This window comes from Hoplias malabaricus, chromosome Y (genome assembly GCF_029633855.1).
Source record: "Hoplias malabaricus isolate fHopMal1 chromosome Y, fHopMal1.hap1, whole genome shotgun sequence".
Classification (NCBI taxonomy): Eukaryota; Metazoa; Chordata; class Actinopteri; order Characiformes; family Erythrinidae; genus Hoplias; species Hoplias malabaricus.
The window spans coordinates 15850068-15863994 of NC_089820.1; the positions used below are offsets into that span (position 1 = coordinate 15850068).

Here is a 13927-nt window from a genome sequence, read left to right on the forward strand (position 1 = left end):
GTGAACAACAGTATGCAAAATGTTCTTGTGTTTACATTGCTATAAAACAAACAATTCTTGATTACTTTACACAGGTTTCACACTAAATTGTCCAGCAGATTCCTTAGTAGAATAATGTAAATAGTTAAGTAATATGGGCAGTACCCTTCAAGCTTTGACCATTTGTTTGTAGTTAGGAAAACTCAAAACTGAAACATATACTCAGGTTTTAAGCTAGAAAGACCCAAGCTTTGCAGGATGTTGGACCCCATACCTAAATATTCTGCCTGTGTTTCCTAAGTGACTCTTTGTATATGCTGCATACAACATTTACTAAAAATATGTTATGGTGTCCTATAGAAAATGACTGAATGTTTAAAATAAAATAAAAAAACATATTTAAATTTAAAGAAACCTTAGATACAGCATTTTCTATTCCTCCAGTTTCTGTCTGAAGTGTCTCTCTGCTACATTCTGCATTAAAGTTCTGCAGCTGCAACACCTTCACAGTTTCCACAGGAACTACGCTCTCTATTTTTAATAGTTATTCAAAGAAATTTTAATAACACTGAATACATAATGTAAAAATACCCAAAGAATTTAATTTGGGTCAAAAATAGGCCATGCTTTTTTAGAATGTAATTTGAAAATTATTACGAATGATGAGCTGAATCATCTTCATCTGCATTACTAGGTGCTTCATGACAATTGGGCAACTGACACTCGGCCCAATCCCTAAGCTTACTGTGAATATGTATAATTCACATTTTTATGTCTAAATTAGGCTTTTGTATCTGCTTTAAAACTGCTTACAGAGAACTAAACATCTTAAATTGATATATAGTCTGAAGAGGCCAGGGAATATTTTAAACGGCTTTGTTTCCGGGCATGAACAGTGTGTGTACTGCATGCTAAATGAAAGGAACGCTGCTCCCATAGCACAGTAATTGAACAGTCATTTAGTGCCAAACTGTCCTGCAACACAATACCATTTGTCAGAAGCAAAAACTGGTCCTACACCTTGCCGATGACAGCAGAGCTTACAGAGAGAGAGAGAGAGAGAGAGAGAGAGAGAGAGAGAGAGATGGGGAAAATACAGACTAAACTCCTGCAGCTTCCACAGATTTTTAAAATAGTTGCGGAATTCCAACTCAGCCCCCTGACTGTACCTCTGCACACTAAATAGCTGTAAAAGCTGTAGGAGTGGGGTTCAAAGTAGTAAAGGGGGAAAAAGAGAGAGAGAGAGAGATAGAAGGACATAAAAAAATAGTTCCTAAATATTTCTAGGATTGTTTGTAGACATAGAGTTGTTTACATCTGTTGCACATTTTATTTGCTCAGTTTTTGCCTCAAAAAGAAAAAAAACATGCATTATAAGTAATGTAATTTTCATGTAATAAAATACAATGTAATACAAAGTTTTCATTATTCACATTGCTCTAAAATAGTGTAATTATTTACTGTACTAGACTGTTTTACTCCATCCACCAGTTCTAAAATCCTCAATAACACTGCTCTGAAATGTTGTCCTCATGCACACAACTGTAGAATGTACTTCCATTTTTTTTCAGGCTTTTATTCTAAAACTTCTGAATCAGTTGGTGACATCAGAACGCTGCTGTGTGCTGGGTTCTTATGTTTAGGAATGAGATCTTTCTGCTGCCTTTGTTTTGAAAAGTGTAGTAGGGCAGTGAAGGATAAGAGGTTATCCAGGGCTGAGAGGAACTCCTGACCCCGAGTTCAACTTCATGGCCACAGCTCATTCCTTTCACTTTCTCAGTCAGCGTCACTCCATCTAGCTTTTCCTCCTTTCCCTTCCTTCCTCTCTCATTTTATCCCTCCATCTGTCACTCCACTGGAATCTGTACATGCTGCTTCATACATATCTTCCCTTTCTCTTTTTCGTACAATGGCTTAAAATCTCCAGCTAACTGGAATAAGTAATAATCCGAATATTTCCTAGCAATTTCTCTTAACCATAATATTACTCTCCCTCACAATTAATTACCAAATTAATATTAAAGTATTCCAAATTAACAAAAATATTTCTTCTCCTTCGCATAACTAATATCCACTATTGTCAAACAGTCTGCCAAATATTTCCTAAAATGTATTCCCAATATAGTTAGCATAGCTTCCAAATGAGATCAGCCCACAGTCTCCTCCTTTCCAGTTATATGCCTGAGGAATAAGGAATGCACATTTTTCATATCCATGCCAGCTCAGATATACAATCTGGATAAAGCCAGTGGCACAGACTGCAGAAGGCATTTATATTTAGGGGGGGGAGAAAAGGAAGATTACAGATTGAATCATGTGTTTGGAGAAAGCAAAGCTCTTCATATATATATATACCAAAGAAGGAAATGATTAACACTTGTGTAGTGGATAGATGGCATTCTCTCCACAGATGTGAACGTATGGAGAGATTAATGGAGGAGAGATGGAATATGATGTCTGGTGGCAATAAACATTTGGAGCTGTTCCTTCTATGTGAAAAAGAAAAGATAATAGAAAAAAAACAGTTGATATTTTGCAGATTCCCTTATGGATTTGAGGGAGTTTCTGTTACCAAAAACGAAAATCCCCTCTGCCTTATATACAGTCCTCTACTTATTAAAGAACAAAAGAAAGAAAGACAGATAGAAAGAAAGAAAAAATCCACAAACGCAGCAGTTATACAGTCACTTAAACCAAGGGGCTTTCTTTAACCAAATATTTACAATGAAATAACCCATAAACCAAATATGATGACTAAGGATGTGCTGTATCCACATTTTTCATACCGTCTCAAAATATTATCACAATATTACCATGGGAGTGGGGGTGCACTATCAGTGCTGAACTCACAACTGCGGTGGGCTACTGGGCTTATGCTTATTCTCCACCTGTTTTCAGAGTGTGAGATCACCAGTCAGTGAGCTCCCACAGCGCTCCTTCCCTGTGGCTCTCTTAAATGCACATAAATGAACTTCATGGCCTTGTATTTAAAGACACAGAACAGAAATGTGACACACCAGGCACACCATAAATGCCACCCTCATTTTGAGATGTCATCATGTTTATAGGACCTGTACAATTTTTGGCATACAGTTTTATAAGAAGGTTTGGCACCCTTGGGCCAATGACACATTATTATTGTCTTTGCTTTATGAGAAATAATAAGCACAGTCTCTTTAGCTAAACAAACATAATATACAATATTTTCAGCAAAACCTAATGCTCAGTCATTCTTGACATTGTTCTGGGAAATACATTGTAAACGTGGAATGGCTGAGGTGTATTTTAGGAATGTGGAGGATAAGGCAGATAAGTGGGGTGCCATGTTACTGTGGTTGTTGGTGATGTATCACGTAACACTCACATGGAACAGTTGAGCCTGAATAAACAGTGGCAGTGGGGCTAGGTACAGGTAAAGCTCACAGGTTCATTGGTGAGCTTACCTGAGGTGATAGTGCCTAATTGATGCCCCTTGTGAAGAGTTTAAGGTAGAGTGGGTGGTTTGGGTACTCATTGGCTGGGCCCAATGTAGCTATTTGCTGATCATACACGGCCACAGCAACCTTAATGGTTAAGTGTAGGATACTATTTAATTGTTTAACTCTAAATAAGAAATGATTTGGATGATTGTAGGAAGAGTGTGGGCCAAGCCCTATGTGTAGTTCTAATGGACTGGCAGGAATACCTCAATTAGCAAAATCAGACTTGAGGCATGTTACCAGTTGTAATTAGAACATGTCAGCTGAATCCAATGTCCAAACTTAATATATTTTCTACCTCTTTAAACCCTGTGCTAACACTCAGCAACAATAGGCTCCTTTAAGCAATTGTCTATAGATCTGAAAACAAAGAAACTAAAGCCTGTTTGTATTTACAGTTTGCAGTTTCTACTAAATATATTTAAGAATGTGCAATTCAGGATAACTGTGTAGGTCACTGTGAGAGCTGAAAACTCTCAGAGAGAACTGCTCATTAGCTGGTAGGAAAGGCAAATTTAATCCCTGGTATGAGACTGGCAAGAACCTGCAGGAAGGTTTACATTAAGCCTAGCTACAGGCCACTACAGGCCAGTCGGGCAGATTTTGAGGCAGATTTGCTCCTCCCAACAATGACAAGAAGTCTCCCGATTTTAGGGTGAATGTAAATTATTATTATACTAGATTATTCTGTAGTGCGGGGAGTCCAGAATCCAATCTTTACTCCTTTGATATTCACCCAGTGCAGTTGGAGCTGAAACATTGAAATATTGAAACATTCAATATTGCGACTCAGAACCCTGTAGTGTGGGGGTGGATGCCAACTCTCGGGTGTTGAAAGGTTGTGTCTGACAGACTGTAAACCAATAAAAGCTGAACTGGGGTTATTTTACAGCCATCCGGCATGTGGGTTCACATCAAGGTTGTGTCTGAAATGAGTGGAATGTCTGTGTCATGTTTGCATTAATTGCTTGTTTAAAATGCTGCCTGTTTTTGCTCCAATATCTTCAAAGTTATCATTAATCTGGTGAGGGAGCATTCATGTTCAGGTGCTCTGACAAGGCGTTGAAATATTGCTGCTTTTAAAGCCTGTCTCTAATGTGACTCAGTTTCAAACACCTTCATTTTAAAATGCTGCCTTGTGGGACAGCAAGAGCACAAGTTATCTGCTGCTTTCTGTGTCAGACATAGCCCTGAGTGCGAGAAACTTCTGCCTGCTCTCGCGATGTTGCAGTTTGCAAGAAATTCCTGTGAGGTTTTGAAGAGCAGAGCTGCCTGTCAGTGTGTGCAATCGGAAAGTGTGTGATTTTTCATTCAGGGTGGATCGTGTATTGTGGGGATTTTGAGGACTAACAATGATCAAGAATAGAAAAATCTATTTTTTTTATTATTTAGCTATTTGTACTAGCTAGGATACACATTCTGTCTGCAAATTTGTAAGTCTTTGTGGATTATGAATGCTGGAAATGTGAATGTAAAGGTAAATCCAGGCCAGACATTAGAGGTTTAGAGGCAGGAACATTGTTGTACCATTTTACTGTGCAGCATTGCCTGCACAAACATAATTTGTGGGCGGCACGGTGGTGCAGCAGGTAGCGTCGCAGTGGTAGGTGGATTGGCGACTCAAAAGTGTCCGTAGGTGTGAGTGAATGTGTGAGTGTGTGTGTGTTGCACTGTGAAGGACTGGTGCCCCCTCCAGGGTGTATTCCCGCCTTGCGCCCAATGATTCCAGGTAGGCTTTGGACCCACCGCGACCCTGAACTGGATAAGCGGTTACTGATAATGAATGAATGAATGAACATAATTTGTCCTGGAAATCTTACCTGTAATATTGCAAAAGTCTGGTGCCTTTTGCATTTAACATGGCCAAGAACTGTGTACTACTGCCTACTAAAAGATATTTATATTTATATTTTATAATAGCACCAATCACAAGTCTGCTATTTTGGCATGACGTGTAGGAGAAGTCAGTCTTTATAATTCACATTGGACCAATAAGAGACAGTACAAAACTACAGGTGGAAGTGCGTGTACGCGGATGTACATTTATCAGAGGTATTCTGAATGCAACAGGCACAATCCTGACAGTCCTGAAGCCAGCTTAGTGCACTGAAATGTTCAGACTCTCCGTCAACTTGTGGGTAAAGCGTCTGCGGCTGAGGATACTTTACCTGCAACCTCTTCAAAAAGATTTAGATATAATGCTTTGTAATGATGATGTCAAACCAGAACCCTTTTGCTGCAGAAATGGTAGGTTTGGAGAAAAAACTGCATTCCATTCGGAGGAAATCTATAGAGGAAGCATGGAGGAACATGCTTATATAATGATTATATAATGATCCAAAACCTCAAAATCCACCATGGACCACATGAAGAGACATAAACAGAATATATTTCAAAGTCATCTAATCTTAAACATGCTGTAGATGCAGGATGCAAGAGGCAGGATGCACATAAGAGCAAAATGTCTAATGACACTATGAGAAATTAAACTGTTATCTGGCTACAAAAACCTTTTGCAAGCTGTGATTTTTGTTTTCCAAAATTTGCACAGGCAACACTGATCATTACATTTTTATTTGTTAATGTTATGAATATTTCTGAGTGCACACTTGACAAGACCTGTTTTAATAATAATAAAAATAATTATTATTATTATTATAGGAATATTTTTTTCTGTATTGAACAATGATAAAAAGTACACCTATAAAAGGGGATAAAGGGCCAAGCCTTTAAATGGCTCTTTGAGAATATATCACTAATGTATATTACAACTCTATTAATGAACTTTTGAACCATTTTCTGGTGTGTAGATTTTTTCTAGCTCATAAAACAGCTGAAAAAACCTTAGTAGTATGGATAAGAATCAAATAGTTACAAAGTAATGCTTGACTTGAACCACCCATTCAGCCTCACTAGGTGGGCTGTCCGATCTGAGATTAGATCTACTGAAATCATTTGATTAAACAGTTTTATCAAGATTAACAGTAAGTTTCTATTAGTGTTATTATATCATGGAGATATTATTATTATTAGACAAATAATTGCTGTAAATATGAGATTGCACGTACATCATTTGAATTGTACCACAATGAAAACAAACCTGCAAACACATGCTCTCTCATTCAATCACACACACACACACACACACACACACACACAATTTACACTTGGTTTATTCTAGCCAGAACATGTAATGGAGTTTCAACCCACTGCATTAATTACAGTATATTTACACATGCCTAACCGCACAGGAGCTGAATCTAAATGTGCGGCTGTAGCAGGTAAACAGCCCCCCTGCACAGAACACACACATACACTCATACACACACACACACACACACATACTGCATCCTGTTCCTCACCTCCTCATTGTTCTCCTATGATTTCCTGCTGAGTTATAACACACAAACACACACACACGCACTCCCTAGTATAAACAACACTCAAGAAAAAATGAAAATGTGAGCATACTTGATGTGCCAGTCATTCAGCAAAACAGTTCATGCAATATCAGCAAACAGGACAAGAGTAAATGAGGGCAGTAACTAATACACCCACTAAAACACATCAGAGCTAAACCATTATGACTTTTCTGACTGATATTACAACTGTGATTCAAAAGGCCTAAAAACATCTGTAGCATAACAACACTTCTATTAGTTATAGCCTTCTGTGTTGTTTCTATGAATAGTGTAGTGTGACTTAGAATAGATCACAATTTTTGTTTTCAGTACAAAAACATATATATATTTCACCCTTAATACAAATAATTTACTTTAAAAAATATTTTTTACTTTGATTCCTTGGAAAGTGCTCTGAATAGTAGAAGGTCAGAAGCATCAGCAATACAGTTACATGCTTTAACACAGTCCAGCTGTACACTGCCCCAGTGAAACTCCAGCTGGGCTCAAAGGAAACATGCCCACATAAAGAAGCTAAACATACAACACAGTTCAGCCAATATCTTATCTTTTAGGCTCAAGACAAGGAATAACAATCCACGACACTCCACTCACATAAAAGCCACATGCTATATAAAAGTGTACGGGAAGCACGCTAAAACCCTTGGCTACATCTACCTGGAAGCAAAACAATGTTTTGAAGGGTCTTACTGTACATCTTTCTGGCATGTTTTTCTCAGTTTAGATCATTTTGTTAGTCTTTATCTTTGCTGAAAGAGCGATACATTTAAATGACCTTTATTCTCACACAGCTTAAATATTTTATTACACTAACGTGTGTGTGTGTCTTCTCCAAATGGTATTTTGAACTTAAAATATCCCTTTTTGTGAGCAAAGAGAACCCAAAATCAAAGTCTAGCAAATTCTATCACAGGTATAGCTATGCAGTGTATCCTTAAATGGAACACATGATGAAAGGGCTTTCTTATGAAAGACACTGTGGCGTAGGTGTAATTTCTGGTAAAACTCCCCATTAAAGTATTTGCTTTAATGAATGGTCATGAACGTTTGCTAATTAGTAAAATGAATGTGTTGTTTGCCGTGTGGGATAGGGTCATTGTAAACGGGGCCATTCCACTTCTCACAAGTCTGTAGTCTGTTCTGCTATGAATTAACCAGTGCATTAGCTTCCAGAAGGATACACATTCTGAACACACATACACGCAGAAAACGACATGTCATGTCAGGGTCTTGACAGATTTATCAATATAATGTACCTTGTGTGTATGGCAGTAAACAGTTTTTTTCAAGAAAGCAACTGCATTCTCTTCAAGGTCTGTCCCATCAATCACCAGAGTGTGTCGAGAAAGACTAGATTACGGAAAAGTGTTTCTTTTTTTTTTTCCCATTAAACATACCACATTAAATCACCAGATGTCATCTGACTATAAATACCTCCATAACATCTACAACAACCTCATTTTAATTTGAACAATTTCAACCATAATATCATGGGTGGAAAAATGATATTCAAATCATTTTTAATGGATGTTCAAAACCAAATGGAAAAATCCTCACACATGCATCAAGCATCGGTAATTAGGTTATTATGCACACTGTGAAGCCAGTCCATTTACAACAATCAGCATGTGGAATTACCCCAGAAACAGGCTAGAAAACTGTGCTTCATAATATGACACACAGAAAAACTCCATCGGTGACTCTTTCTTCAGTGCTATTTCTACATTCTGATGGTTAAACAGGACCTTGTCCGACAACTCAAAAGCTTTTCTATGTACTTATGTGAATGCATTGATTTTTAATACAGTATCAAAAAATTTAATAAAATAACAAAAATATAAAAATCTGAAATTCCAAACTGTAATCACTGAAATAAAATTAACACATTAACAAACACTGAAAATCAAATTTAATCTGAGAACTGTGTAGAAAACTGTATCACGTCTGTATATTGTGTATCATTACGTCCATTATTCTGCACTGATTATCCTATGATCCTGTAGAAAAGCCATAGTGAAGCTATAAAATGAATGAAATACTGAATGAACTAAATGAACAGCATTTCAATGAAACACATGCAACACACTGCAAGAAAAGTAACATACATTTCATATTTCCACGTACTGACAGTTATTACTCAACATTCTCCTAAAAACATTATCAGCAGGGCCATCTTGTCTGCAGTTTCGACAATGGAATGCTCTGAACATGAGACGCTGACATACTGAGCTACTGTTGCACCATCATGTGAAAATCTGACTTTCTTCATCCGTACACCTATCTCCACTTCACTTTCAAGGCGGCCCAACATTTCTTTCAGATTCTACTGTCTGTAAACCGTAATTTAGCAAAGGAAACTGCAGACATCCTTTAAGAAACCAACTGGCTGGCACTGAGCATACATTGGTCAAGACAGAACACGTTCAAAACCCTTCAGTTCAGTCTGACCTTTCTTATTTTTCATTTGTGTCAAGAACTAATATTAGGAAATGTATAATATATTCACTATAACGAATGGCCCAAACAAAACAAAAACTTACATTAATGTACCGAGAGTATTTCTATTTAGTTTAAGTTAAAAGGTATTTAACTGGTAATAACATCACAGTACGTTTTGCATATTTCAGAGTCTAAATATGGAAGATGCATTTCTTTGTATTATAATTTATCTGGCACACCAAATTTAGCAGTTTGGCTTCAATTCTGACAAAGTGCTTAAGTCACATACAAAAACAGTAGTTTGAGGCAAATTACTGTATTTCGAAATTTGTTGGTGTGTATAATTTGCTTCTCTTATGGGAAATGGAATGTATGGCTTTAAGGACATGAAAATCTCCAGCAGATCTTATCTTGACATGTAACTGCCAGTAACACATCCTGCAACACAAGCTCAACATGTGCACAAGGGGACCATAAAGAGGGGCAGTGCAGCATTTAAGTGCAGATAATTTAAGCTTTCAATTGGGATTTCCTGTTGATTGTGCAGCGTAACCCCAGCTAGTGTTTAATATGATGCTTATAATAAAGGTCTTAAAATCAGATGTGGTTTAAATAAAACACCTAACATCTATGGTCCTGCATGTGGGCCAGTGATGCAATGCAAGCTCCTTCTTTTTTAGTTCAGTACACAAAATTCATACTAAGATGTCAAGGCCTAAACAGCATTTTTAAGATGGGGGATTATAACACGTAAAAAATATAGTACAGGACTAGGCCTAATCCTGCTCTGGAATACTGACCCTTTAGAAGGGTTGGACATGTTATTGCACTCTGGGATTACATGCTATAATATCTTCATTAACTTTACAATCTTTGTGAGCATATATAAATAAATATTACAAATCTCTGCCATATTAATCCATGTCAATATGCCCATTTTGTTACATGTTTAAGCATCAGCAATAGCACTGGCAGGAATGTAATGTTTTGTTTATTCTCACATTGATGCAGCTTTAATTGAAATGTCATATTTGATTTGCCACAGAAAAAAAAAAATGTCAGCCCACAGGCATAACTTTCATTTGAGTCTGTAGAATTTAACCTTGTAAATTTGCACCTGGTAATTAGACAGCTGCCCCTTTCATTAACATGTCTCAAACATAGACACAGACATAAACATATTAGGCCATTATATTGGCCATGACCCAATGCACTCCAGACAAAGCACAGAGCAGGGCCAGGACAGTAAAGACAGAAGCCTCTTCAGAGTAACCACACACACACACACACACAAGACAGGGTGTTTACTCCGACAAAGTCAGACGGAGCAGATGAGAGCGGTGTGGTACATTCTGTCAGTCTGTCTCAAAGCCAGGCTCCAAATGCCAAATCCATTAGCTCAAAGTGAATTACTGAGCAGAGATCAGATATGAATAATCCCCTTTACAGGACCAGTGGAAATGGGAAAAGACCAGGCTAAAAGGCAACCTTTAAATGTTGTTACAGTCTTCAACTGCAAAACGAGCTTAGAATGTAGAATAAAAGAAGGTTTTACATGGAGCTTTGCAATGCATAGTTTATACTGGACAATACTCATTTATTTTTATTATTTCACAAGTTTTATTATGTCATAGAGTTATTGCTTAAATAAAATAATTGCTATCTGACAGTTTTTATATGATGATAAATACAACTTAACATTTAGGTGCATTTGTAACGCTACGGTATTTAATAATTCCATTAAACAGAAACCAAGAGAGATGCATTGAACTACCTGTATCAGACGAGTGAAATGAAATCTTTCTCTATATTAATAAAATGAATATATTGTCTTTTAATTCACTGTGGTATTTTGTTCATCGTGTGTAGTTGAGGCACACACTTGATTCAGAACAAAACTAAATAGATCAGTATCAAAACCATGACAGTACATTCCATCATATGGCAATATATTTAAAAATATCAAGATAATGACTTTTTAACTATTCCACCCAGTAATCGCTCTAGATCACACGCGGTTTGACATTCAGCAGTGCTGGGCTATTGCATTTTAACAGGCCTGGAAAAGAACAACAGTCCACAGTACAAGGGGCAACTCTGTGTTATCAATGAATCAGTGCATACACTTGCACAGAGCAAATCATTAACAAAAAGGCTTTTCAGCATATTCTAGATAACCTCCTCGATTTTTATAAGCTATTGTATTATATTCAAGTGGCAAGTTCTTGAGCGGCAATAGTTTGTGCAAGAGTGAAATGAGAGACGACTCAAGCTCACAGCCTCTCTCAAATGTGTGTGTGTGTTAAGTGTTACTTTAAACCAACTTTCTCAAGTGCAGTTTGGCCCGTCTGTGCGGCCCACACAGCCTTTGATACGGATCCAGACAGTGGCTGCAGGGGTGTCTGAGAGACACTGTCACTTTAAGCAATTAACTTTCCCTTTAAAGGCTCCCCTAATAAAACTGACAGCTGCAGACATTCACAAAGGGACCGATCACCTCCTCAGAAACACAAAACTGCAGCGCCGTAAACCAGGCTTCTCTTCTTTTATTGGCGTGGTACTGAATCTCCACTTCCCATTGACGCTCATGGACTTGGAAATCTTGGAAGAATGTTTGTTTCCCTATCTTTAACAGCCACTTAAAATACAAGGATGTGAAATGACCTAAGCATTTTATATGTCTCTATCTCAGATACGTCTGGTTTTGAATTCGATTTTGTCTTTTTTAAAAGAATAAATGAATTAATGACTGACGAATGAAAGTTACCCATATATAGTGCTTTTTTTAGAAACCCAAACCACTTTGCTTTTTTTTGAAAACTTGGGAATGGTCACCACCAATGTGTAGCACCCACCTGGATGATGCAAAGGCAGGCAATCCCTGTCCATTCATTCACCACATATCAGCTATTAGGGAGAGAGGGAACGACAGGGAATTGATATTGATAGGGCCAATTATTTGAACATGGTGACCAACATTTCATATTAAGTCAGGACACTGGTGTAACAGACCTACATTTTTTGAGGAAAGGCCCTGGGATGTTTTACGATCACAGAGAGCCAGAACATTGTTTTTGCAGCTCATCCAAAGGATGGATTTAAAGCTTTAATGCTGTTGTAATTGTACAAACAGATAAATTACAACGTATCAAAACTGAATGCTGAATGGGCAAAAATGACTTTGATTCTGGGACCAGGGAAATTAAACAAATATCCAATAAATGTGTTTTTGTAAAAAAAATTAAGTTAGAAGATAGAATAATAGAAAAAACACATACATGTGCTCCTTTAGCTGTAGTAGAACGAGATGCTGACCACTTCCAGTGTATAGGCTCTGTGTGAGTGTAGATTGTTAGATTTGTAAAACTCTGTCCCTTTGCGATTTCAATAGTGTCTCAATGTAGGATAGAAAATGACTGTTTAAAGTTGAATATTGATCTGTTTAAGACAGTTGGCTTCTGCACAGTATTTCTAATTAGGCCTGGTGATGTTGCTTGTGAAGGATGGAGACTCCAAAGAACTTGACTGAAGCCAGTAAGTTACAAGTTAGAGTAAACTAAATCTTTAAGGGCAGAGATAAAGTGTGGTTTTCGATAGAGGTAAAAGAAGAGAGAGAGAGAGAGAGAGAGAGAGAGAGAGAGAGAGTATCCACGTCACTAAGCCCTCCAATGACGAGTGTCTGAATGAGGCAAAATATAAAACGTGTATTAATAATAAAAGCTGTTGTTATTATATTATTATTACTAATAAAGAATACGTTCTTACATTTGATACAAAGTAAAAATAAAATCATGTCCTGAATATTAGACTATAAATGTCATTATGAAAGCTTTCATCACAAAATGCTTCATAATATCGCTACGGAGTTTCTGAAAAAACAAAGTCGAGGTGTAGTGGAAAGACGCTTATGTCTTATTCCTCTTCCAGCAGGGTTACTGTAAACATAGCACTGTGTTATTTTTTATGTGCAAAGCACACAGAAAAAGCGTAGCTTATGTCACGAACGAAAAACACATTCCTGAAAGTGATCTATAACGACCCTCTTCACTATTTGACAAACGTCAACCGTCAACAAGTTCAGCGCGAACAGCCCAGTGAAACGGACAGGCTCCGATCAGTTCACATTCAGCGCTTCCCTCAAACACGCGCACAAACACTTTCAGCACACCGCCAAGCCGATAAAGGAAAGCACATTTCCCCTGTCAAACTTGACTCACCGAGAGACAGGAACGGTTTGGTTTCCATGTTTAGCTCATGCCAGCTGGAGTTACGAGTAAATAGCAACTCTGTCTTAAGGGATCTTCCCTCAGTCCAGAAAAACTCCGCTCTCGTAGCTCTGTAACGGAGCTGAACTCTCTCAGCAACGGAGCTGAACGTCCACTACTCTCTCCTCCATCCAGAGTGTGAGTGTAAGCTTGTGTATGTGTGTGACAGAGAGAGCTCTTTTTCGCCTCAGCTCTGAGGAGCCGGGGCCCACTGCAGGGGGAACGCCGAGCAGCGACCGCGCATGCGCCCTGACAACCAGCGAATACAAGCCTTAAAGGCGACGTTCACGATTTTACTCAAAAACACTTTGTATAAAATGTAGATGTGTCCTCGCCATTTAAT

The 13927-nt window shown here is 37.8% G+C and overlaps 1 protein-coding gene across 2 annotated transcripts in view; it reads right to left on the minus strand.

Moving 5' to 3' along the window:
* Nucleotides 1-13712, minus strand: part of LOC136677740 (retinoic acid receptor RXR-alpha-B) — a 50350-nt gene extending 36638 nt beyond the window's left edge. For both annotated transcript variants that reach the window (XM_066655339.1, XM_066655338.1), the window contains exon 1: nucleotides 13537-13712. In XM_066655339.1, the coding sequence (XP_066511436.1) occupies nucleotides 13537-13564 (28 nt within the window). In that variant the 5' untranslated portion in view covers nucleotides 13565-13712. The remainder of the gene's footprint in view (nucleotides 1-13536) is intronic.
* Nucleotides 13713-13927: the final 215 nt, after the last annotated feature.